Below are 24,550 nucleotides of genomic sequence, written 5' to 3'. Positions count from 1 at the left end.
CAGCATCAGTCACTGTGAGGTGACTGCCAAGCTGACCACCGCCACAAGAAACAGGGAAGATCTGTCACTATCACGTCCCTTTATCTAGCCATGGTGCATGCTCGGATGGGTAGGATGGATGATGGATGATGATGGAAGAGGAGAGATGCACAGATCAAAGATGGAGGCTCCAGCCCATCTCTCCAGCCAAATTCTTGACTCTCGAGAGAAGCTTAGCATTCAGGGTGGAGGATGGAAGGCCATGCACGCTGTGAGAGAAAGAGTGAGGGAAAGGGAGAAGACTGGGCCGCGGTGGACACGGCTGACCTGGGAGGGGGTGGTCACGCTGATCTCAGGGACAAATGCGTCATCAAAAAGGCTGAGAATCTGCTCCTGCTTCATCTCCTTGGATGGGGTGTGTTTGGGAGGCGGAGGGACGGGTGGGCCTTTCCGGAGCTGTGGGCCAGCAAGGGGGGAGCGTGGCAGGCAGGGCAGGCGTGGCAGGGCACGGGGAGACAGAGACAAAGCCGTGGTTACGTTAGTCAGTCACTCCCAGGCCACCGAGGGGAGCAAACAAGTCACTGCTCCCCCAAACAGACACCAAGATGACAGGCCACCCCAAGGGAAGAGACCAAGACTGGAGGTCCAAAACCACTGTGCAAAAAGAAAGGGGGAGGGGGAGGGGACAGAAGCAAAGGGGGTAAACAAAGGCAGAGCGGGTGGGTCAGCGGGTCTCAACCCCTGACACGTTCCCATAGGCCACTAGGTCTGCCCTACCCAACCAGGAGGGAACTTGAGTTAAAGGCCCCCTCCCCTGCCCATCTCTGCCCTCCCACAGACCTTACCTCCTCTTCCCTAGGCTGGGGCCCCCCAAAAGGAGCTCCAGCTCTGGCTCAGGCTATCCGTACGGAAGCCAGCCCGAACTAGGTCCCCACAAGGACCACACATATGCAGACCAGGTGAAGGACTGCCCTAACCTTGCCTTCCTACCCATTTGCCCAGGGCAGTGAAAAAGACCCAGTGAACAGAAGTGTGGCCAGCACTGGCCTGGGATCCTAGCTCACCAATGGCAGTACACTGTTCAGGTGTGGGTTCTCAGAACCACTCTTGGACTCACTGTCCTAATTTCCTATGAACAGGAACAAGAGGACTCAGTCCTTTCAATCCCACCCAGCTGCTAGCTCCCGGGACCTCTGCAGGAACCCAGAGGGCGTGATGGAACAGGACAGGATGGAGACACCTGTCCCCTCTGCGCCACCCCCACCTTGCCTCACGGAGCCCACTCTCTGTTCCTTTGATGGTCCTGTGAGACCATCTAATAGGTTCTTCTCTCAGTCCCTGCCAGAGAAAGGGCAAGACATCCTGAGTCTGGAGAGACACTGGATACTCAGGGGCTGGACAGCCAGAGCAACTATCTAGGAAGGGAGAAAAGTTAAGAGTCAAGGAAACGGGACAAGGAGTCGGGACAGGGAAGGTGCGCACGTCTATGGATGGGAATGTTTACAAATACTATTGTCAAGTAGACCAGAGCCACTGAGAAAGTCTAGGTTCAGTGGAGCCCATGCAGACTGAGGTCAGAACCAGTCCTCCATGGAGCGGAGCCTCAGGCTCACACCCTGTTTGGCCCCAGGCTGGGGATGACGGAGAAAGGGGAGGAGATAAAAGCAGAGGAAGAGACAACAGGCATGCCTACCTGAGATGGGGATTTGGGGATGGTGGCCCCAGGTGAGGCCCCACTGGCTGGCTCTGGTTCGTGATTCACTCTGATCTCAGGGGTAGCAGCAGGGGAGCCATCTGGAGGAGGTGACGGGCTCTTGTTCCCTTTCTCAGGTACATTGTCACTATAGAAGGACAGAAAGAGAGTGGTATCAGTAGGACAAAGTGCTAGAAGACACGGAGCAGTATGTGAGCACCCTGTGGGTGTCCATGGGGAATTACATGTGTGTATTCGTGAACTCCGTGGATCCACATGTGGAGCTGTGTATGCATGTGTGAGGCCCATGGATCTGCATGTAAAACTGTGTACGTATGTGAGACCCTGGGATCCACATGTGGAGTTGTGTGCATGAGTGAACCTCATGGTCCTGTGTGCAAAACTGTGCATCCACATGTGAGCCCCAGGGTCCTGTGTGCAAAACTGTGCATGCACGTTGAGCCCCATGGATTCACATGTAAAAAGAAATTGTGTGCTGATCTGTGTCCGGTGGAACCCCTGTGAATCCCTTTCTGGAAATGAGTGCATGTAGAGATTGGAAGTGAAAGGAACAGTGCACGCTCCTGTGTGGCTCATAGGGGGCTTGTCTCCAAATCAGGGGTGCACCAGTGATCACAAGTCTCTTCCCCAAATATGCCTAAATGCCCAATGTCCACAGCACAAGCAAGCCAGACATCCTAGAGGCAATGTGAGTCTCTCTCATCAGGCAGTGGCCTGCCCACTCAGCCTATCCCTGACCTGCTCCACCGACCTCTGCACGACCTTCCCACCTGCCTCTGCCCATCTGCACAGATCTGACCACAGCCCAGGAGCCCTCGCTACCCGCTACACTTTCCTTGCCACGGTTCCTGAACTTAGTGCACACCCTGGAGAAGCGTCCCCAGGCAGGGCTGGCATGAACCGACGCTGGTGGCCTCACTGCAGAGAAGTGGCAGTTGAGAGAGGGCAAAGTGAGCAGCAGGGTCCACTCGGGAACAGGAAGGGTCAGGGATACGCCGTGGGGCTCCTGGACATGCAGGGACAGGGGGTCCACTGGTGTTTTCGAACCGCAGCGGGTACCAGCCACCACACGTCTACTTAATTGAAATAAATTAGCATTACCGTCTCAGCTTCCAGGATCACAATGGACACATTTCAGCTGCTCAAGAGCCACTTGAAACAATCAGCTATGGTGTGGACATGTGAAGATCCAGACATTCCAGAAGGAACACTAGACTGGTACCCCAGATGCCTGGTCTGAGGCGGCCTTGTTTTATGGGGGGGCACTTGCCTCCCTAAAGAATACATAACAGGCCAGGCAGCGGTGGTGCACACCTTTAATCCCAGCACTCGGGAGGCAGAGGCAGGGGGATCTCTGTGAGTTCGAGACCAGCCTGGTCTACAGAGCAGAGATCCAGGACGGGCACCAAAACTATACAGAGAAACTCTGTCTCGAAAAACCAAAAAAAATAAAAATAAAAATAAATAAATAAATAAAAATAAAAAAACAACAATGTAGAATACAGTGTACATGGGGATGTTTTTCACTGTGTGGCTCCTTGTCCCTGCTCAGTGTCTTTTCCACCTTCGCTGGTGACCAGCAGCAATGGGTGTCCACTACACTAACCCTCAAACCCCCTTGCCCTGTACCTCCTACCTCCCTGGTATCCCAGGCCCTCCATCCCCTCCTGACACATGTCCCCAAGCAACAGGACACACGGGCAGGTTAGGGGTTAGTGGGCCCCGCAGCAGGGCACAGGTCACAAGGCGCATGCGCAGTCAGGGCGGGGACCCAGCGGCCCAGGGCACTGCACTCAACGGGGGTACCTGTTCTTCTTTCTGCGCAGCCGTGAGAACAGTTTAGTTTTCTTTCTGCGGGGATGGTGGGGTGTGGATGCTTCGTTTGGAGGAGCCATTGGGAACTAGGCCTTCCTCTTCCACCCTCGTTTCTGGCTCAGGGGCCTCTAAGAAATGGCCTGCCCTCTACCTGCCCCACCTGACCTTAGTCTGCCCCATGCAACCCACCTCTGACCTTTCAGCCTGTTCTGGACCTTCCCACGCTGCCCTCAGCCTGCCCCTGAACTCTGCCTGTTCTCGACCTTCCTCTCTCTGCCTCTCCCCAGGAGCTCCCCGCTACCCTCAGCCTGCTCCTGCTGCCTCCATCTCTCCTAGCCTCCCCTCCCAGGACCTGCCCCCGCCCTCCATCTGCGCCCCATGCTCCTCCCGTCGTCGGTCCTGTGCCCCTCCCTGCCTGCCCAAGTGCAGTTGCTGACAGATCCTGGAAGGCTACAGGATGCCAGGGTGGGGCACAGATGGGCAACCTTAGTGGTGAGTGTGGACAAGGACCTGCTCCCCCAGCCTGGGCCCCACAATCTTTCCAACTGGGTAAGGTCTTTCTAAAGGGACTACAGGCTCATATCTACCCTCCTTTCCCCCCTTCCTTCCCTCCCCCGTGCTCCCTGGGACACCTGCAGACTCCTCTCTGTCAACTGCACGTTTTATTTTCAGGGGGAGAGAAAGGAGTAAGACTGTTCACTGAAATGCTCCGAAGTTCTGGGCAGCAGACCAGTTACCCAAGAATCAGAGCCCTTGCGGGCACGTGGGTTGATGCTTACAGTGCACTCTACATGGTGCACGGTTTGCACTCACTCAAACTTACACAAACACACGCGATCGATACCCCCCACCTCCCTCTCTCCCTCTCCCTCTCCCTCTCCCTCTCCCTCTCTCTCTCTCTCTCTCTCTCTCTCTCTCTCTCTCACACACACACACACACACACACACACACACACACACACACACACACACACGAAGGGATGCAATACCAGACTCCAGGTTGTCTCTGCTGCCTCCCCTCTTCCTCAGGGGACAGGATCCCCTAGCAGCTGCCGGGGGAAGTCAGCAAAGGACAAAGCACCAAGGCACTGCCCCCATCCTTGGCCCTCACCTTGAGCAGGAGGCAGGAAGGCTGGTCCACCAGGAACCGCAGCCTTCGGTCAACAACCAAGCCCTGTCCTCTACTCTACAAAGGCCCCGGGGTCTGCAGGCTCCCAGCCACATTCCTTCCTCCACAGAACAGGACTACATACAGGTGCCGCTTCCTGATGCCAGGAGGCAGGGCTGGGGAGGTTCCTAGAGGCCCAGGGTCCAACCCATGGGGACCAAGGAGGACGAGAGAGAGAGAGAGTCTCAGGAAGAGGCTGCCCCTAGTGCCTACCATCAAGTCACAGGGCCCCAGGGACCTCGCCCTCCCTGCCTTCACCCACCTGGGCTGGGCCTTGACTGTGAAGGTATTGCTCCCATGCTGCTTCTCTAGGCTGACCAGGACGTCGTTGAGGTTCTGGTTGAGCTGTGGGAAGAAGGGCGAACAGAAGCAGGCTGGGACAATCGCACCTTCTGCAGGAATTCCTCCATCTCCTCACTGCGGCCCCTGCCTCCACCAGGAGCAAGCTCCTCTGCCCCCATCCACGGAAGAGGAAACCAGCACCATGAACCCCAGACAACCGACAGCCCGGAAATCAGGGGACATGAGCTGTATTGTTGACAGCTACCGTTTCTGAGGGCCACCTTTTTGCTCTGGCTCCTTAAACGGACATCCCAAATGCCACACAGGAGTCTACTGTTTCACTTTTCCCCAGCTGGAGAAAAGGAGAGCTTGTCTGATGTTGATTGAACCAAAGGCTTTGCATGTGGTAGGCAGATGTTCTACTACCAGGCCACGTCCCCAGCTCTTTGTCCATTTTAGTGTGAGACAAGGTCTCGCTAAGTCGCCCAGGCCTCAGCCTTCCAATTTTCTTACCTAGTCTCCCTACTTGCTGGATGTCAAGCACAAGGCACTTCAACATTCTATTTCTTAAAACTCATTTCTGCAGATTGCAGATTTAATGTTTGTTAATCCTAGTTATTAAAGTCATCTTGCCAAGAAGCTTCTAAACCATCCTACCTACCTACTTCCAGAAATTCCTCCAAAAGGTAAGAGGACCGTGGTTCTCATCACTGATATCATTTCTCTTTTTGCTCTGGCCACTAGGAAGGGCTGAAATTTTTCTCTTACTTATACATCATTCTGCCTTCTGTGCCTTGGACTAACTTTGCAGAAAGGTTTTGATTTTTTTTTTTCCACGTATGTGTTTATTACTGAGGACAACTCTGCAGAGTCGATTCTCTGCTTCCACCATGATTTCAGGGACTACACTCGGGTCACCCACCAGGCCTGTGGGATGAGCACCTCCACCCCCTGAGCCATCTCAGTAGTCCGAACTGTTGGGTGCTCTGCCTCACGTCTTTTAGGAGGAGAAGGGAAAAAAACGGGAAGAAAAGAGGGGCCTTCAACAGTAGGGTTGTGTTCAGGAACAGCCCCCAAACCTGGGGTCCACCTTCATCACTTCATCTCTCTGGGTCCAAGAGACAAAGTCAAAACAGCCACCAGGACGGGGAGAGCGTGGCTTTGTTCCCTTTACCCAGGATTAGCTAGAAAGAGCTAGGCTTTAGCCGTCAGTGGACATTTAGGTCCTACTGAGGAGTCATTGCCTCCCAGGCATGCCTTGATGCCAGGCCCCTTCCCAGCAGGGGTCTCCAATGGGCTGTGTGACACAGCGCCCATTCTAATACAGCACAGAAGTATGAGCTGATTCACTACCTCAAGAAACACAGGAGACTTTTCTTATTACAAAAATTTCTGGTCCCTTATTTATTGTTTTCCTACAGATGGAGGAAAACATCCACCGCCGTTTCTAGCCCTGTGCTCTCAGAGTTGCCTGAGAAGATGATCATACTTAGAGACGGGGCTGATCACGTTTCAGCCATGTGGGTCCAGGCAAGAAGAAGAGGACAGGGCATGGCAGGCTGGGGCTGGACTGGACCGCCCACAGCCGTCCTCGGGAGTGCCCAAGCTCCCCACCCCTGCCTCCGCCCGGCCCTCTCGAGCCGCAGATCACCCAGCCTACCTTACTCATCTCTTTATGGAAGTTTTCCTCCAGGCCCGCGATGCTCTGGAACGTGTTCACATAAAAACCTACACGGCTGCCGGATTGAGAGGAGGGGATAGGGTGAAAACCACGCGTGACTGCGGGCTGCATCCTCAGAGCCGCCGCAGAGCCCCGGAGCGGGCAGGCGGACACAGGGCCAGGCTGGCCGCCAGGTATATGGACCCCTCCTGACTTCACCTGTTCCACAGGGATGGCAGCTCCTCCTGCAGGTCCACATTCATCTCCTCGAACACCTTCTGGGCTTTGATGAGCTCCTCCTCTGCCTGGGATGGAGAGGCAGTGGGGTATGTCAGCCTCTGTCTGGACTCCTGCCCTGGGGAAGCTGAGGCCGACCTACCCCCAATCGCTGGTACCCTCGCCTGCCTGGTGGCAGGCCCCAGAACCTGAAGAGGGTAGACACTAGACCGGATGTGGATTACCCACCCAGACCCTGCCACTGGAGACCTAGGGGCTCCTACAGCTAGGCCTAAGGGGAGACTCTGGGAATGAGAGAGCTGAGCTGACATTAAAAGAGGAGGTTTTAGAGGGAAGACAGATCACTAAGAAGGCTGGAGAGATGGTTCAGTTGGTAAAATACTTTCAGGGTAAGTAGGAGGACCCGAGCTTGATCCCCAGCACCCACATAAAAAGCCCGACGTGGTAGAACAACACATTTGAAATCCCAGTTCTGGGGAGGTGCGCCTGGGGAGATCCCTGGAGCTCACTGGCCAGCAGCTGAACTGAACCAGTGTGCCTCGGGTCCCAGTGAGAGATCCTGTCTCCAAACATTACTGTGGACAGCTTCTCGGGGACAGTACGGGAACTTGATCCCTCGCCGAAACACACATACACAGAGGGGGTCGGGGGCTGGAAGGAAGCAACCGAGAGAGCTGGAGCACAGAGGCAGACCCCAGACTCAACAGAACCCTGCCTGCATTAACTCCCTTGAGCCAAGCGTCAGCCCTGAGACTCAGCTAGCACCTTACTGCTTTTTATGACCACCTCCCGATGGTTCCTACTTGCTTTCTTAGGGCCAAAGCCCGCTAGGTTTTCATTTCCAGCTTCTCTTTACTTTCCTGGGGAAGGTTCCCCCACTCCACAAATCCCTCTCCTATGACCTGTCCCAATTAGGGACAGTGGCAATGGCTCAATTTCTTCTACGAAGGACAAAGGAATTAGGCAGGGAGGAGCGAGCTGGGCTGAGGTGCCCATGCCCAGTACCCATGATTCTTTCTCCCTACACCTCTTATTCTACAGAGGGCTCACATCTTCCAAGCGGTGGTACTAGACCCCAGCACCAGGTGGAGCTGTGAGTCACCCAGACAGGGCTGATAAGAGTGACCCAGATTCAGGTCTGACTCACAGCCCAGGCGCCTCATATTCAAGGCTGGTGTGGGACCACAGCTGGCCAGAACACCACTCAGACAAAAATCACACTTTTTTTCCCTCCAGGTGACTCCACCCAGCTTAAGGTACACCAGGACCAGCCCTCCGAGCACCCGGCCCCAGTGTACCCCAAGCTGGAGCCTTGGATGGAATAAGAGAAGGGGCCTCCAGGGCTTCTGATTACCATACACTCCAGATAACACATGGGCTCCTGAGGGGATGGCATTAGAATCTAATTAAAAACACAGGGAACAACCCTTAAAAGCGAGTCTGGGAAGACAGCTGAGGAAATTCAGTGCTTAGTGTTCATGCATAAGGACTTCAGTCTGATCCCTCAGGACCCACTTTAAATTTAGGGGCAGGAGGCAGAGAGATGGCCCAGTAGTTAGGTTAAAGGGTGCTTCCTGCCCATCCAGAGGACCCAGATTCAGTTCCAGCACCCACATCAGGAAGGTCACAACCCCTGTTAATTCCATCTCCAGGTGATCTGACTCCCTCTTCTAGCCTCTGAGGGCACACACACACACACACACACACACACACACACACACACTCTAAACAGGAGCCCAACAGCCTGAGTTCAATCCCTGAAGCCCATGGAAGGATGGAAGGAAAAGAACCAGCTCCACAGAGTTGTTCTCTGACCTCCACATATGCACGCCCACATTTTAAAAAATTAATTATAGCCGGGCGGTGGTGGCACACGCCTTTAATCCCAGCACTCGGGAGGCAGAGCCAGGCGGATCTCTGTGAGTTCGAGGCCAGCCTGGGCTACCAAGTAAATTCCAGGAAAGGCGCAAAGCTACACAGAGAAACCCTGTCTCGAAAAAAAAAAATTAATTAATTAATTAAAAAAATATAAGGTAGATGGTGCCTATCCTGGATGGTTTTTTTGTTTTGTTTTGTTTTGGGGGGGGGGTTGTTTTGTTTTTGTTGTTGTTGTTTTTGAGACAGTGTTTCTCTGTGTAGCTTTGCGCCTTTCCTGAAACTCACTCTGTAGACCAGGCTGGCCTCAAACTCACAGAGATCCACCTGCCTCTGCCTCCCTGCTGGGATTAAAGGCGTGCGCCGCCACTGCCCAGCTTCCTGGATAGTTTTATATCAACTTGGCACAAGCTAGTCATTTGAGAGAAGGGAGGGAGCCTCAACTGAGAAAACGCTTCCATAAGATATAGCTGTAGGCAAGGCCTGTAGAGCAGTTTCTTAATTAGCAACTGATGGGGGAGGGCCCAGACCACTGTGGGTAGGGCCATTCATGGACTGGCAGTCCTGGGTTCTATAAGGAAGCAGGCTGAGCAAGCCATGAGAAGCAAGAAGGTAAGCAGCACCCCTCTGCATCAGCTCCTGCCTCCAGGTTCCTGCCTTGTTTGAGTTCCTGTCCCGACCTCCTTCCATGAGCAACAGTGATGTGGAAGTGTAAGCCACCCTTTCCTCCCCAAGCTGCTGTTTCTTCACAGCAATCGAAACCATAACTAAGACAGTGCCTGAGGACACTTGACGTTGTCCTCTGACCAACACACACACACACACACACACACACACACACACACACACACACACACACACGAGAAGGGAGGAAACGTCTACCTAAACACAAATAATTCCCTTGGGAGGGGTCAGATCAGAGCCGGGAGACTCTCAGCACAGGAGGTCCGGTGCCCCAGCAACACCGCACAGAACAAGGACAGGTCCACCTTAAATCTCCCGAAGTCAGGGCCTCAGCCCTTTGATGGGTGCCTCATATCATGGCCTTTTAGGAAGCACTCGGAAAGCGGCTATCCACACTGTACCATGAACACCACACGCTAGGAAGCACTGAGGAGTGTCGGGGCAGGAGAGCGCTGTGGGTAGTCCAGGAGGCCTTGCAGCCCCCCCCCCCCCCCCCCCCCCCCCCGTGCCCTTCTCCATTCTAAAAGCAAGCTGCTGCCTAGAGACCGGGGCCAGTCTTGCAGGTTGGAGCATGTCTGGAGAGCTCCCAGGACCAATCAGGGCCATAAGAAGCCAGTCAGTTCTACAAGCTCAGTTGGCAGAGGACCCGGTCTCCTAAAGTCAAGTCCACCCTCAGGGCAGGTTAGGGTCCCAAGTTCAAGTTCACAGTCAGCCAGCTGCCCACTGGTGACAAGGGCAAGTCCACAGCTGCTCCAGTTTCCCGGGTAACATTAGGAGAGGAGGGACCAAAAAGAGAAGTCACATGGGAAAAAAAAATGAACCATCTACAGGCCAGCATTTGAAAAGGTGACCCTGTGCCTCAGTCTCCCCTGCTGCTCCCCTACAGTAAAATGAGGGCCCTCCCAAGCAGGATTCACACACACACACATGTCTCGGGAGCCCTAAAGCATCAGGCAGACCCCATCCCAGGCCTTAGGACACCCCAGGGGCCTCTCCAACTCATTCAGAGTACTCCACCTTGTCGGGAAGGTACACATATAAACCTGGTTTCAGCTCTACCCGCTACCTCCCTCAGCCCACATGCCTCCTGATACCCCTCCTGCTTGACCTCCCAAGACTGCTTGACTGTTTTCCAAACCTGTTAGCCCGTGCCCACAGGCTCCGAGTGATCAGTCACCTTGATCCTAACCTCGGTGCTTCCAAAGTTAGCCCGAAGCCTAGGCCTTCAAGAAATTAGGCAGTGGGCAGGCCAGAAAGTAGGCAGTTAACCATGTCAGGCTGGGGCTCCCTCCCTCCCCTTCCTGAGTATTTGATATGTGTGCTTGGAGATGATGAAATCAGGAGGTGGCCCAGGAAAAATGGGGCACCGTCCAGGAGAAATCCGACCTCTTCCTGGGTCAAGTCTCAGCTACCTGCCTCATCCCCACTCTAAAGGGTTTCCTGAGTCTCAGCAAGATGGGAAAGGAAAAAAAAAAAATGTGGCCCACTTCTCTTGGTCTACCTGCCTCTCCTCCAGCAGACCCCAGCCAAACTTTAGTCAGTTCCGGTTCAGGACACCAAGAGGACTGTAGGTCCACTGGCAGGGTAGTGGCATGGCCCAGAGTCCAGTAGGAACTCCCTTAAAACCTTCCTCTCCCATGTAGCCTCCAAAGGATGACCCTTTGGGACCCAGGTCTCCCTGACAGGTTTCGCATCCCAGCCAGAACAAAGAGACCTCCTGGAGGCTCCTCCAATAGCCGGGTCCCAAGTCCTCTGTAGCAAGGACCACCTACATGGAGTTCAGGCCAACAACCAGGTTAACCACTCCAGGGTTCGAGTTAGGCACCCCAATCAGCTACAACCAGCTGTGGGATCCTGGGAGTAAGAGTGCCTGTGGGGGCAGACATGTCTCCTCAGAATATCCAGAATAACTTTGGGGCTCCAAACAGCTCAAGGAACAGGGTCGGAGTCCCCAAGGAAGGCAGAAACTCAAACGTGTTCCTGGCTGGGGCAGTCCCGGATGTCAGCCCTCTGAAGAAAGCATAGACCTGGGTGGGTGCCCAGGTCAGCCACAGCTCCTAGGCCCCAGTCTGCCAGGACACCTCGTCAGCAGTCTCGTCTAAAACAGGAGTCTCAGAGAGGCATCTGAAAGGCCCACCTCACCCCACCCTGTGCCACAGGCCTCCAGCCCCGACTCCAGCCCTGTCTGGCTCCAAACCCCCCCAGAAAGAAGATAAGCCCTCCCTTAACCCAGGGAGGCTTGCAGAGGCTGGGCAGAGAGACACCCGGGAGAGGACAACAGACCAGAAGGCGCCAGCACGTGCAAGGTTAGAAGCCAGTATCACCTGATTTCGGAGCAGGTTAGTTTGAGCTACAAGATGAGCCTGTAGTTTGCCTTGGCACCACTGGGGGGCGGCTTTCTCAAGCAGCGAGACAGGCTGGGGGCAGGGAGGAAGGGAAGGAGAGGTCAAGGCAAAGGAGAATGGAGAGACAGGAAGGAGGTGGGAGGGAAAAAAAAAAAAAAAACAAGAGACATAGATAATTAAACACCAAGCCCACAATCCCACACGGAGACAGGCAAGCCCGCCCCCGACCAGAGGCCAGCCCGCAGCAAGTATTGCATCTCCACCTTCCCAACCCCCACAGCTGAGAAAATAAGGGGAACCCCACCCCCACCCACCCACCCCACCCCGTGCCCAAGGAGGCATAACCATGATAAGAGGAATAATAGGCAGGGTCGAGGGGTTCCGCACACAGGGCTGTGCCACCCACCCACCCACCCACCACGGGACTACGAGACCAGCCCTGCCTGTGACCAGCCCACAGGCTTGTTCCAGCAAGACTGGGTCACATCGGATCCCATGACAGAATTCCGCTCTGTGCATTAAGCACCACGCCAGGGAAACCCAAGCTGGGTCTATTCTCATTCTGGAAAACTGCCTCAGAGCAGGGCAAAAGGGCAGAAAGAGGCCAGCAGCAGCCCCCCACCACCACCACCCCTCTGCCTGCCTCGGCACCCACAGGGTCTTCTACTGTCTGGCTCTGGGCTCAGCACCATCCCCACCCACAGCTGGGAACCCTGGACTAACCTCTCTCTGATTCCCTGCCCCCCCACCCCCCGCCCCAGCCCTTACCTTGGCAATTTTGGCTTCATCCTTCTTTTTGGCAGTTTGAAGAGACTCGTAGTGGTGCCGGGCACTGTCATAGTCCACCAGCTTCCGCCCCCGCTTGGCAATGCGTGACTGGGGAGCAGAGAGAGGAGGACCCAATGGGGGCTCAAACATGCCCAGGCTGGGCCCAGAGAAAGTAGGCAAGGTAAACCAAGCAGGCCTGAAGTAGACCCCAAGCTGGCAACAGAGCCTCCTTGCGGGCAGAAAGCTCACTCGGCAGGGCACCCGGCCCTCTCTGTGGCACCCACTGTCCTGGCAGCAGGCACTCATGGCTCAGAGCCCCCCCAGCCAGTGTCCTGTGAACCAAACCTCCTCCTCCACCAGGCTTGGGATCTTTAGAGACGCTTCTCGGGCCCCAGATCTTCTCCTGAACCACTCCAGCAGTGGCTTTACGTATCTGCACTGGAGCCCATAAGGGAGACAGACTTCCCTCCTAACCCTCCGAGGCTCCTCGCACTCCTGAGCCTCTGTGGACACGGCACCTGGGGGCTCATTGGATTGGTGGAGACTTTAGCGTTCCAGGCTCCAAGCATATATTCAGTTCCAGCAGAAGCAATCGGGTTTCTAAGCATTCAATAATGTAAACACACACACACACACACACACACACACACACACACACACACCAGTTCACAGGCAACACACACCCTACCAAACACGCAGCATAAATACGGGGATCTTTGGTTTGAATATGCTTGGGTCTTACACACAACCTCACACACATCCAAGGTCCTGCCTGAGGTTATGTAAGAGGTAACAATGACTGGGAAGAGAAAACGCTCTGGTTTGCCACACTGTCTTCAAGTTGTACCGGGAGCTCCAGGGACGGAGCTTTGTAAGTTGTGACTTATGGGAGGGTAAGCATAACCCCAAGAAACTCATCTAGACTGGGGTAAAATAATTTCTTTGTTGTATCCTCCGTGCCCTATATCTCCCCCCCAGGAAGTCACACAAGCCAGCCAGGGGATGGTCACAGAGACACCAGTCCTGAAGAGACAAACTGCCAGGCTAAGCAGATACCTGACCGCAGGCCAGTCACCTCCCACCTGCACTATAGGCTTCTCCCAGACCCCGGCTCCTTCCACGAGATCCAAGCCAAAGCAAGACAATGGGCCAAGAGGTCCCGTTACCTTGATGTCAGGGAACTGGCCCAGGTAGGTGTCCATGGTCAGCAGAGCCTGATCCACCAGCTTCTGGTGGTAATCCATCCACAGCAGGTCATTGTTCTGAAACATGGGACCAAGAAGAGTGCTTCAGAGAGCCAAGCCACAGAGTCCCCAGCTCTGGTTCTGGAGCCCATCACCTCAAAGCTCTGTGGACTCTCAGAGCCTTGGTTTTCTGAGGTTGCAGTGTCCAGGGAATGACAACCAGGTTCAAATACAGTAAAGACTGGCAGGGTCAGCAAGGAAGACTGGAACTCATGCGCCCTAACACATAGGGACAGCCATGACCCACTTTCTCAAACTCCCGTGTGAAGAGGACCAAAAGCAGAGCCTGAAGAAACGGAAGGCAACTTGGCCAAGGCTACATCGCCCATGAGTGCGGAGAATCAGGATAGCTTGCACCAGAGGGTGAGATGTTGTGGGGACAGAAACCGAGGCCAAAAGGGCCCCGGGGGAAGAACCAAGGCCAACCCTCCCATGCTTACCTCTGCAATCTTGTTTGCTTCATCCCTGCCAGGCCACTCGGGCTCGTACACCTCCTGCAGACACTCACTCAGCTTCTTGGAGGCTTCGTGCATGGCTGTGGGGTAGGGAGGAGGTACACAGACTCCAGTCGTTATCCCCCATCCAGACATCAGCACCACAAACGGGGCCCAGCTGCCCCAAGTCTCTGCAGCCCCAGCTCCTTGCAGACAGACGTACCCTACCTTTAACAGAAGCCAGGTAGGTCCGGAGATCCTTCTGCAGCCGGGTGCCCTCTGTCTGCCAGAAGATCCAAGAACTAGGTCAGGGCCTGGGGACAGCGGTCACCAACCCTCTCCTTCCTAAAACCCACCTCATGACAAACCAGGCTTCCCTCTTGCCAACAGCCACCAACCCATGTTCTCCCTACAAGCTGGAACCTCAGGATGGCAGCTGTGGACAGCCAGCTGTGGCCCTCTGCCTGTCCTTGCTAATCCCTTCATTGGGAGCCCCGCCCCCCACAGCTCCATTTTGTCAGCCACCGCTCTGTGGTGTAAGAATGGCTGGAAGACAAGACCCCTGCACAGTGGATGTCACACGGGGGTATTGCTGGGTACCATCCACACAGAGCCCATGAACAAAGCGGCGTGACTCTCAGATGACAGTGAGCGAGAGACAAATGAGCACAGAAACAGGGTGCAAGGACCAGCAGGCACTTCGTTCTGCAACTTCAGGTTGCACCTCGGAACAGGGACTCCCACAGTCCCAAAGGAAGGGCAGGAGGGTCCGGTGAGCTTTCACGGGGCCACGGTGCTGATGGACAGAGGGTGGCAGGCGCCAAGGAGAAGAAAAGCCCAGAAGGAAATGGTACTAGCAGGTTGCTGAAGTACAGAAATACTTCCAAGAACTCTAAGAGCCTCTAGCCCAGACCAGAGGGACTGTAGAAAAAGCGTTAGCCAACTATGAAGCTTCCTGAGCTCCTGAGGCAACAGAGCCAGCAGAAAGGATGGAACCTGTGGTATAGAAATGGACCAGGAATGCTGAGATACTGGTACCAGGAGGGTTACAATAGGTGAGAGTCCTCAGACTACCCGAAGTGCTAATTGGAAGGTTCCAGAAGCCATGTGAGAAGGGAAAGAACACACAGTTTGGGGGTCATGCCGTAAGCAAGTCAATATACTTCCCTGAGCCTCAGGAAAAGAGAACAAATACTGACCCCGCCTGGCACGTCACAAGTACTCGGGAACAGCTCAGCTGAGACACCAGCCCCCGGAGCCTTGATGTCAGCCCTCGGGAGGTGGGCTTCACCCTGGGGAAGGGGCATGCCGCTGAGGCTGGTGGTGTCTCCGGAAGTAAACATCTTGCCCCCTCTCACTCTGGAGGAGAGGGAAGGAGACATGGCCATGACTAGTCACAGAAGACCTAGAGAGTGCAACACTCTGACCTGAAAATTATCTTTGTCCATACTGGTCCACCTCCAGGAAGGGCGTTCGGGGACTGGCCACCTTCCTGGCTCACCCCACCCGCCTCCAACCTCTATTGCCCCCTGCCAGCAGGTCCTTCCTCCTTACTGGGACCTGCACTTCTCCCCCAGGTACCCACAGTTCTGTGTACCATCCTCTCAACAACACTATCACCACTTGACAAGGATGCCATGAGGTCAGCAACATACTCAGCATGGTGCAAAGCCCGGGAGACTCAGGGAGCACCTGCAGCCAGAGGGTTCAGGCTAGGTGGGTAACGGGTTACAGTGGCTCCCAAGAATTCCTAAAATGTACAGATTTATAAGATCCCTCCCCAACGTTATATAAACAGTAACAGTTGCTGGGGAGAGGAGAGTCTCCAGCCAGCCATGCTGCCTGCAAGTCGGGAAACTCTCCAGATGCAGCTTCGGCGAGTGAGTCATCCCCCCCCCCACACACACACACACTGGGTGGGCTTTGCAGTACACAGCTGCCTCTGAGTCACCCCTGCTCCCTACAATAAGCTCACTGGTTCACTACGCGAGGCTTGGGTGGAATCCTTCGATTGTTTTGTCATCTGTACTCTATGTCACATCTCACGTCGCACAGCCGAGGACACCAGCAGCCAGTGGCAGCTGAGGAAAAACCACGCGAAATGCCACAAAACAGAGAGAGGGAGAGGAACAAAATCCCCCTCTCGCACTCTGTCAGTCCCCTAGGGGACAGCTCACACTCACAGCTGCACTCTGAGAAACATTGAGGATCCATCCGGGGACCCGGTCCAGACACCCACACCCACAGACGCACCACACGCCCTTTCTGTGAGATGATACAGCATCTGCACAGAACCCACATACATCCTCCTGTGGACCGCGCACCGTCTCCACGTTACTCATAACGCGGATGAGCTATAAACAGCACACTGGGCTGCTCTTGTTTGTAGAATCTTGTTTGTGGCTGGTGTTGATTTTTCTAGAAATATCTTCACTCCGCAGTTAGTTCAGTCCACGGACCAGCAACATGCGGAGAAGGGAGGCTGGCCACCTGGCTGGTGTGTAACCCTGGTCAGATGTAAGTTTGAACACCCAAGTTCAAGGCCCACTGAGCACAAACAAAACGAGGAAACAGAAGCCCAACCTAGAAGTGCTCTGAGACAGGAGGCAGAGCTTGAAGCACTGGACAGGAAGAACCCCAGCTCTCCAAAGCTGCTTCACGTTAACACCTTCCAGGCTCCGCTGCCAACGATGAGGATTAAAGCGTGCTTGGAAGGTGATGCGAGACCGTTACTTGGTGCCACAGAACCTTCCCGACCCAGCTTCTTTTCCTCCCAAGCCACATCTTTATCCCCTTCCTATCTCTTGCAACACATGCCCCCTACACTGTACCCAAGCACGAGGTCCCCTTGGATTACTCAGTTTACCCAAGCTGCAGACTGTACCAAGGCCCCTCTTGCCTCCCAGGCACCGAGCTGTGAGCAGATTAGCAGCACTCAGTTGAGCAAGGGGTTACCCAGAAGAGTCATCCCCTAACCGGGATTGCTGGGCAACGATTCTCCAGAACCTCCTGGGTTCCGGTCACAATGTTATTAGAGTTCAGCTGGGGAAGAATATTCTGGGACATTGCTCGGCTGGGCCCTTAAGTGTTAGTCTGGGCCTGACAGAGAGCCAGAGGAGGCCAAGCCCAGTCAGCCTCCATACACCCCTGTTGGGCCTTCCCCTGTTCGGTCCCACCCTAAGCCTTCAGACAGAGGCTCCCATGTCCTAGTGGTTTTAGGGGGCATTTGGCTTCAGCCCCAACTCTTGCTGCTGCTGGGCATTCTGCACCAGAGACAGGATGTTACTCTAAACGGAGCCAAGAGTAGGGCTTTCGCATCTCAGTGAGCCCTAGGGCCTGGCAGCCTAGAACAGCCCTACAAGTAAGAGCTCAGCCAGCCTGGAAGCCCACGCTGGCTTCTGGTGGGCCTGGATGCGGTATGCAGTCCCGTGGGATGAAAGGAACAGGCAGTCTCCCTAGGACCCATGTTAGGACATAAGTGAAACCATTTTGTGTAACTTGGAATAAAGTAATGCTCGCAAGATTTGTTATGGAGCCAACCACGAGGCAGCTCCGATATGAGCCAAGCCGAAGGCAGCTCCTATAATGTTCATAAGCAGCCCTAAGCTGTGAGCTCCCATAACCCAGAGCTAACGCCCACTGGAACAATACGAAAAACTGGAACTCTGGAGGCCGCCCCAGGATTGCACCGCTATGCATCTCAAGCCTCTGCAGGGGTCCTCATTGGCAAAGGGACTCTGAGACGGCCCTCCATGTGAGTCTGGCTCCAGCGACCACTGAGTTTCTTGTACCTCTGCTGCACTGGTCGGCACTGACCATTGCTCTCAAAGACCGTCTGGAACTTCCAATAGCACCGTCCTCCCAGCCTGCCACAGCTGAAGGACCCAGAAGCATGGGTCAAGCCTGCTCCCAAAGCGCCCTCACTCGAGAGGATTCCCCAGTGGAATTTTCTGCCCAATAGTTCGCCACTTGGTGAGGTGTCTGTTTACATGAGACTACCATCATCTCTGTATAGCATGGTATTGTAAGGAACGTTTGTGTGGATAAACTGAGCATATTCAAAGGGTAAACCTCAATCCTAGTGGCCAAGTACCTCATAGCCTACCAGTCTGCTTATTACAGTCACTCAGGACAGGGCAAAGGCCAAGGGTACTACGTGTGACTGGCACCAACTGGGTCCAAAGAGAGCCATCCACCTGGGTCACCATGAGGGGAAGTAACAGCAGGCAACCTCTGCCTCTTCCACAGGTCACAAGAAGTGAACACTGAAGGAGACCTACTGCCCTGAAGACTGAACACACTGTCAGCCTTACAGTAACCTAGAGCTGAGATCACTATGCTGAAGACTCCAGCTGGAGGCACAGAAGACGCTGTAGCTCTGGCTTCCCACACCCCAGCTCTCATCGCAGTTCTGTAGGCTGGCAGAGGACCAGGCTCACTACAGCTCCTGGATTTTCTCTCTCTCAAGAATAGAGAACAGCCCCCATACCCTTTCCGATCCACACCTCACTCGCAACCCTTTGCCAAGTCATCCCTCACACACCCCAGGACCCCAGGCTGTTCCAGACCTGTATAACCGCCAAGTGAGGGCCGCTGAGATGCAAGGGAGACCGTAAAATGGTACTCTCAAAACCACCCCTGACCCTACACAGTCAGATACCACACCAGCCCAGGGTAGCGTGTGCCCCAGGCCAGGAGAACTCCATGGTTATCTTTATTTATCCCTGGTCTCTGGGTCTAGGCCCTCGTTCCCCCCCGCCTCCTCTACCAAGGAGTGCTAAGGGAGGGCTTGCCCAGGAGCAGAGACCTAGCAAGGGTGACCCTGATGTGACTGTAGAGTAAGGCATTGAAGATTAGCATCTGACAGAAGCCAACCGGCAGAAAGAAAGCCCTTCTAGCCAAGGTTGACCTGAAACAGAGCATGTGTAAAAAAAAAAAGCACACATGTACAGCGGTCTCCATCTGCCCAGCACAAGTAAGTGTCATCGAACTTCTAACTCTTCCTAACTCTCTCATCCACGTCCTCACTCAGAAGAGTTCTCTGCTTCTATCACTGTCCATGTGCTGATGGTTCAATGCCTTGTTCTGGAACACAAGAACTTAGAAATCCTAGACCCATGCCTGTAAACACTGTGGGAAGAATAGGGAGTGCCACTCTGTTGGGCCAGGCCACAGGGACCCCAGCTCCTGCCTCTGAGCTTCCTTGCCCCCCCTCCCCACCAGCCCAGCCTGCTTTAAAGAGACTTCTACCAAGCTCACAGCATCCAGCGGTCCTCAGGGCAGGGTGAACTTGGGAGGAATTTAAAGGGCCAAGAGTCCTAATTTTAATCCCCCCAACCCCCTAAACTAGCCGTGTGGCCTTAACTGCTGGGAAGCGCAGTGCTTCACCTAACAATAAAGAAAACAGCAGGAGCTGAGGGTTTAGCTCAGTGGGCAGAGCGCTTGCCTGGCATACACAAATCCCTGGGTTCAAACCCAAGCACACACAGACTGTGTGGTAGAGCAAGCCTGTAACCCCAGCACTCGGGATGAAGGCAGAAGGGCCAGGGTCAGTCTTGGCTACAGAATGAGTTCAAGGGCATTCTAGGATACAGGAGACTCTGTCCCAAGGGGGGGAAAAAAAAACATGAAATAAAGAATACGGGCCTCATTTCAAGGCTCTGTGGGCCGACAATACGTGTGCAGATAATGGCGGTCTCCTACAGGGCTTCAAAGCTGCCCACAGCCTAGGAGAAACAGCCAAGTAGGGGACATGCCCTGCCTTACAATAGGCGGAATCAGAGGCCAGGGCTTCTGATTTCTTGTTCAAGCTCAGGTTTTACAGATGGAGAAACCCATGCCCCTTGTCAGGGAACCTACTCAGGCCTTGAATACCTCCTGTTACTGCCTCCCCCACCCCCAGGGTGGTGGTTATGGTGACTCCCACTCTTGCCTGGGGAACCTCTTGAGTTAGACATCTCTGGCAGACCAGGGTAACTTATCCTTGAGCCCTCTCTCCTCACGCACTCTCCAGTGCTCTCCAGCTCTCCAGCCCCCTCCCAGCATGCTTCATCCTTCTCCCAGCATACTCCAGCTCTCTCCCACCATGCTGCCACTCACTCCCATATCCCAGGCCCAGAGCAATGAGACCCTTCCCCTAGGTTCCAGGCCAGCCGCAGAGGCTTTGATGGGCACCTTCAATGTTACCCAAGACCTCAGTTATTGACCGTGTACCGTGAAGCTGGAGTCTCCCAGCCTGGGGCTACCCCACCCCATTTCCAGCAGAGCCCTAGCCTCCCCGCCCCCCCTGCTTGTCCTGACCCATTCTTGTGGCTTCAGATTCTCATGGGACTGTCCTGAAGAAGTCATAGGCCATGGCCCAGCTCAGCCCTCCCTCCTCCTTGCCCTCTCCCGCAACCCCAGTCAGGGGATGGTGTAGGCCATCTCCATTTGGGATGTTCAAGGTTTTCCTTTCTGTAGGGAAGTCCTCCTCTGGATCTAATTATTGCCTCCAGGCTGCCTACATAATTAAGCCTGGAATGTGTCCTTGTAAAGATGCCCTGGGAGTGCTACCAAGCTTTGGAACCAAACAAATAGCAACTGAATCTACCTCCAAAGCTGGGTGGCCTTGGGTGACTGACCCTACATCTCTGAGCCTCACTGCTTGATCTATAAAAGGGGGACACTGGTACAGCGGCTCTCCTTGACTGTCTGGAGATACCCACAAGCCATCTACAAAGGACCAGCTAGCCTGCCATACAGCTGAGCACCAATGATGTCCAGATGATGCCTAAGCAAATCCAGCCTGCTTGGATCCCCACATTAAATGCAACAGATGTTCCTCTCCTAGCAAGAAGTTCCTCTGGCTCCCACTGGCCTTGACATGTGAGCTTTTCCAGAGTCTGACCACAGTCCTCAGCTCTTCCAGGCTTCCCCTTCCTTGTTCCTCACTGTAGGTTTTCCCAAGAACCTGGCCTCTTCTCTCTGATGGTCTCAGCCAGGACCAGGGCATCCCCCTCTAGGAAGTCCTTCACAACCTCACCAACCCACATCATTCCCCGTTCTGGCTTTTCCTACTCCACAAATATGGTCCTCACCATCTCCTACCTGGCAACCGCTGTTCACCTCCAGAAACACTCACCAGCTGCTTATTGAAATTCTGGACGCACTGTTCAAACTGCTCATCCTTAGTCTCATCCGCCTTCCCCAGTTTCTGCAGGACCTGCCGGCACAAAGAGAAGGGAGGATCATCAGCTTGAAAAGCGCAGTGGCTGGAACAAGGGTGCTCAGTCGCTAGAGGGTGGGACACAAGGACCATGAGGACGGTCATTGTGCAAGGGTCAGAGTGTCATGTCGTCCCCCCCACACATCTGTGTTGGAAAGTTATCCTAACAAGGCAGTGTGGGCAGGTAAGTCCCCATGGAAGGCAACCAGGCCAAGAATGCTTTTTCTTCGTGGATGGATAATGGATGTCATTGTCAATGGATTAGGTCAGTTATCATGAGTGTTTTAGCTGTGTGGGGTTCCTCAATATCCACACATGATTGGTTCCAGGACTCTGTCCCAATACCAAATTCCATGGGTGCTCATTCCTTGTATAAAATTGTGCAGTATTCCATAGTAATGCACACACACACACACACACACACACACACACACACACACACACACCCTATACATATCAACTTAGATAAGCATCTCTCCTACAACTGTCTGCCAAAGGCCCATGCATTAACTTGGTCTCAAGCCTATGGTACTACTGGGATATGGTAGAACCATTAGGTGGAGCTTAGTGGGAGAGAGCTACGTCACTGAGGACATGCCCTTGGGGGCTGACTGGGACCTCATCCCCTGCTCTGTCTCTCTTTTTGCTTCCTGGATACTCTAAGACAAGAAACTTTTTCATTCATATGCTCTCCCCAAATATGACATACTGGCTCACCTTGGGCCCAAAAGCAATGAGTCAAACCCACTGAGGATTCTAACTACTAAACCTCTAACATGTGCACCAAACAGACCTGTCTCTTTTCTTCTGTTTTGTTTTGTTTACCTTTTAAAATTGAAAAACAGTATTTTTCATATGCTATATTCTGATCAGATTTTCCCCTCTCCCAGCTCCTCCCAGAACCTCCCACCTCCCTATCCACCCTATTTCACACTTTTTCTCTTTCAAACACACACACACACACACACACACACACACACACACACACACGCCCCACAAAATCAGGTATCTAAATATACAAGCAAAGATTAGTAAGACACCCACACACACACACAAAAAAAAAAAATGTCCAAACTAAACCATAAGGGATAAAAGTATACAGAAAGACCACTGAGTTTACTTTCTGTTCTGCTGCTGGGCATGGGGTCTACCCTGAAGTGTGGTTACTATTCCCAGTGAGACTCCATTGGGAAGAACTAATTTCTCTTTTGCAGATGGGTACCAACCACAGACAGCTCCTTCGGAGTGGGAGTCCTTGTCCACATTCCCTTCTCAGCACTGGCACACCATCTGGCTCAACCTGTGCAGGCCCTTTGCATGTGCCACAGTATTTAAGGGTTCATGGGTACATCAGTCCTGTTGTGTCTGAAGGACACTGTTTTTGTGGAGCCACCCATCACCTCTGGCTCTTACAATCTTTCTGCCTCCTTTTCCCTATAGATCCCTGATCCCTGAAGGGAGAGGTTGATGAAAACATCTAACTTAGGACCGAGTGTTCCAGAATCTCTCACTCTCTGCACATTGTCCAGTTGTGGGTCTGTGTACTAGTTCCCATCTCTGATGACGGCTGAATGGAGCAATAGATATATGGGTGTGGCAGAGTGCTATAAGGAGTCAATTTATTGCTATGTTCCTTTGGTAGAACAGTAGTACTTGGTTTTCCCTTAGGCCCATGGTTTGTCTAGTTTCAGATTCTTGGCTATCTGAGTAGCGCCAGACATGGGTTCTGTCTCTTTGAGGGGAGCTAAAATCTAAAGAGAGAGTGGTTAGTTACTCATACCATGTTTGTACCACTACTGCACCAGCAGGTTTACATGGTTTATACCTGGGTTGATGATTACCTTTCTCCATTGGTAATGTGCACAGTACCTTCCAGTACCTGAACACTAGTTAGGAGAGGTGAAGGCTCTAGGTAGGTACCACTTCAATTTCTCTGTGTGCAATGAGATATGTGAATGTTGTCTTCAGCAATAGGGCCTTACCGTCAGTTTCTGACCATGATGAATAATCTTTTTTATGTGTATGTGTTCTTCGATTCGGTTTGCAAGTTCACAATTGAGAAATTTTGCATCTATGGTCATAAGAGAGATTTGTTGGTAATTTTTTTTCTTTGTTGGGTCTTTGGTTTAGATATAGGTATAACTGTGGCCTCATAAAAAGAATAAGCAATCTTCCTTCTGTTTCCATTTTGTGGAATAATTTGAGGACTGGTTGATGGTGCTAGTTCTTCTTTGATAGGCTGATAGAATTCTATGCTAAATCCATTCTTGCCCTGGGCTTTTTTTTTTTTTTTTTTTTTGAGACTTTTAATTGCACTTTCTCTTTCACTAGGTGTTATGAGTCTGTTTAAATTGTTTATCTGATCTTGGTTTAACTTTGGTGGGTTGCATACATCAAGAAATTTATCCATTTCTTTTAGGTTTTCCAGTTTGGTAGGATACAGGTTTTTAAAGTATGTCCTTATGATTCTCTGGATTTCTTTGGTGTCTGTTGTTATGTCTCTTTTTTTGTCTCTAATTTTGTTAATTTGGATCTTCTCTCTCCAACTTTTAGTTAATCTGGCTAAGGGTTTATCAATTTTATTTGATACATAATGAAACTCTTCATTTCATTACTCCTTTGTATTGATTTTGTTTGTTTCTACGTCATTGATCCCGGTCCCGAGTTTGACTATTTCTTGCCATCTACTCCTTTTGGGTACAAGTTCTTTTTGTTCTAGATCTTTCCAGTGTACTATTAAGTTGTTAATATGGAACCTCTCTGATTTTTTTTATGTAGGCACGTAGTGCTATGGACTTGTCTCTGGGAGCAGCCTTCACTGTGTCCCATAGGTTTGGCCATGTTGTGTTTTCATTTTCATTCAATTCTGAAAAGTTTTTATTTCCTCCTTAATTTCTGTCTTGACTCATATTGCATTCAGTAGAGAGTTGTTCAGTTTCCATGAGTTTATAAGCTTTCTGTTGTCTCTTTTGTTATCAATATCCAGCTTTAATCCATGGCGGTCAGATAGGATGCAGGGTATTATTATTTCAATTTTCTTGTATCTGTTGAGACCTGCTTTGTGTCCAAGTATGTGGTCAGTTTTGGAGAAAGTTCCACGAGGTGCAGAGAAGAAGGGAATTTTCATTAGGTAAAATGTTC

General features: G+C 52.8%; 1 protein-coding gene across 24 annotated transcripts in view; it reads right to left on the bottom strand.

Annotated features, from left to right (window-relative positions):
* Bin1 (bridging integrator 1) overlaps window positions 1–24,550 on the bottom strand; it is a 60,569-nt gene that overhangs the window by 9,794 nt on the left and 26,225 nt on the right. For 5 of the 24 annotated variants that reach the window (XM_037197032.1, XM_037197035.1, XM_037197037.1 and 2 more), the window contains exons 2-13: window positions 21,326–21,406; window positions 14,434–14,488; window positions 14,212–14,306; window positions 13,694–13,789; window positions 12,528–12,635; window positions 11,739–11,831; window positions 6,838–6,923; window positions 6,619–6,694; window positions 4,939–5,021; window positions 3,500–3,544; window positions 1,673–1,820; window positions 307–435 (exon numbers count right to left, since the gene is read on the bottom strand). In XM_037197032.1, coding sequence (XP_037052927.1) covers window positions 307–435; window positions 1,673–1,820; window positions 3,500–3,544; window positions 4,939–5,021; window positions 6,619–6,694; window positions 6,838–6,923; window positions 11,739–11,831; window positions 12,528–12,635; window positions 13,694–13,789; window positions 14,212–14,306; window positions 14,434–14,488; window positions 21,326–21,406 — 1,095 coding nt within the window. The remainder of the gene's footprint in view (window positions 1–306; window positions 436–1,672; window positions 1,821–3,499; window positions 3,545–4,938; window positions 5,022–6,618; window positions 6,695–6,837; window positions 6,924–11,738; window positions 11,832–12,527; window positions 12,636–13,693; window positions 13,790–14,211; window positions 14,307–14,433; window positions 14,489–21,325; window positions 21,407–24,550) is intronic. The other 19 variants (XM_037197036.1, XM_037197039.1, XM_037197041.1 and 16 more) reach the window with 7 other exon arrangements.

The sequence above is a fragment of the Peromyscus leucopus genome, chromosome 19 (assembly GCF_004664715.2).
Source record: "Peromyscus leucopus breed LL Stock chromosome 19, UCI_PerLeu_2.1, whole genome shotgun sequence".
NCBI lineage: Eukaryota > Metazoa > Chordata > Mammalia > Rodentia > Cricetidae > Peromyscus > Peromyscus leucopus.
Note: the sequence above shows the minus strand (reverse complement) of the source record. Positions and strands in the feature narration are given on the sequence as shown.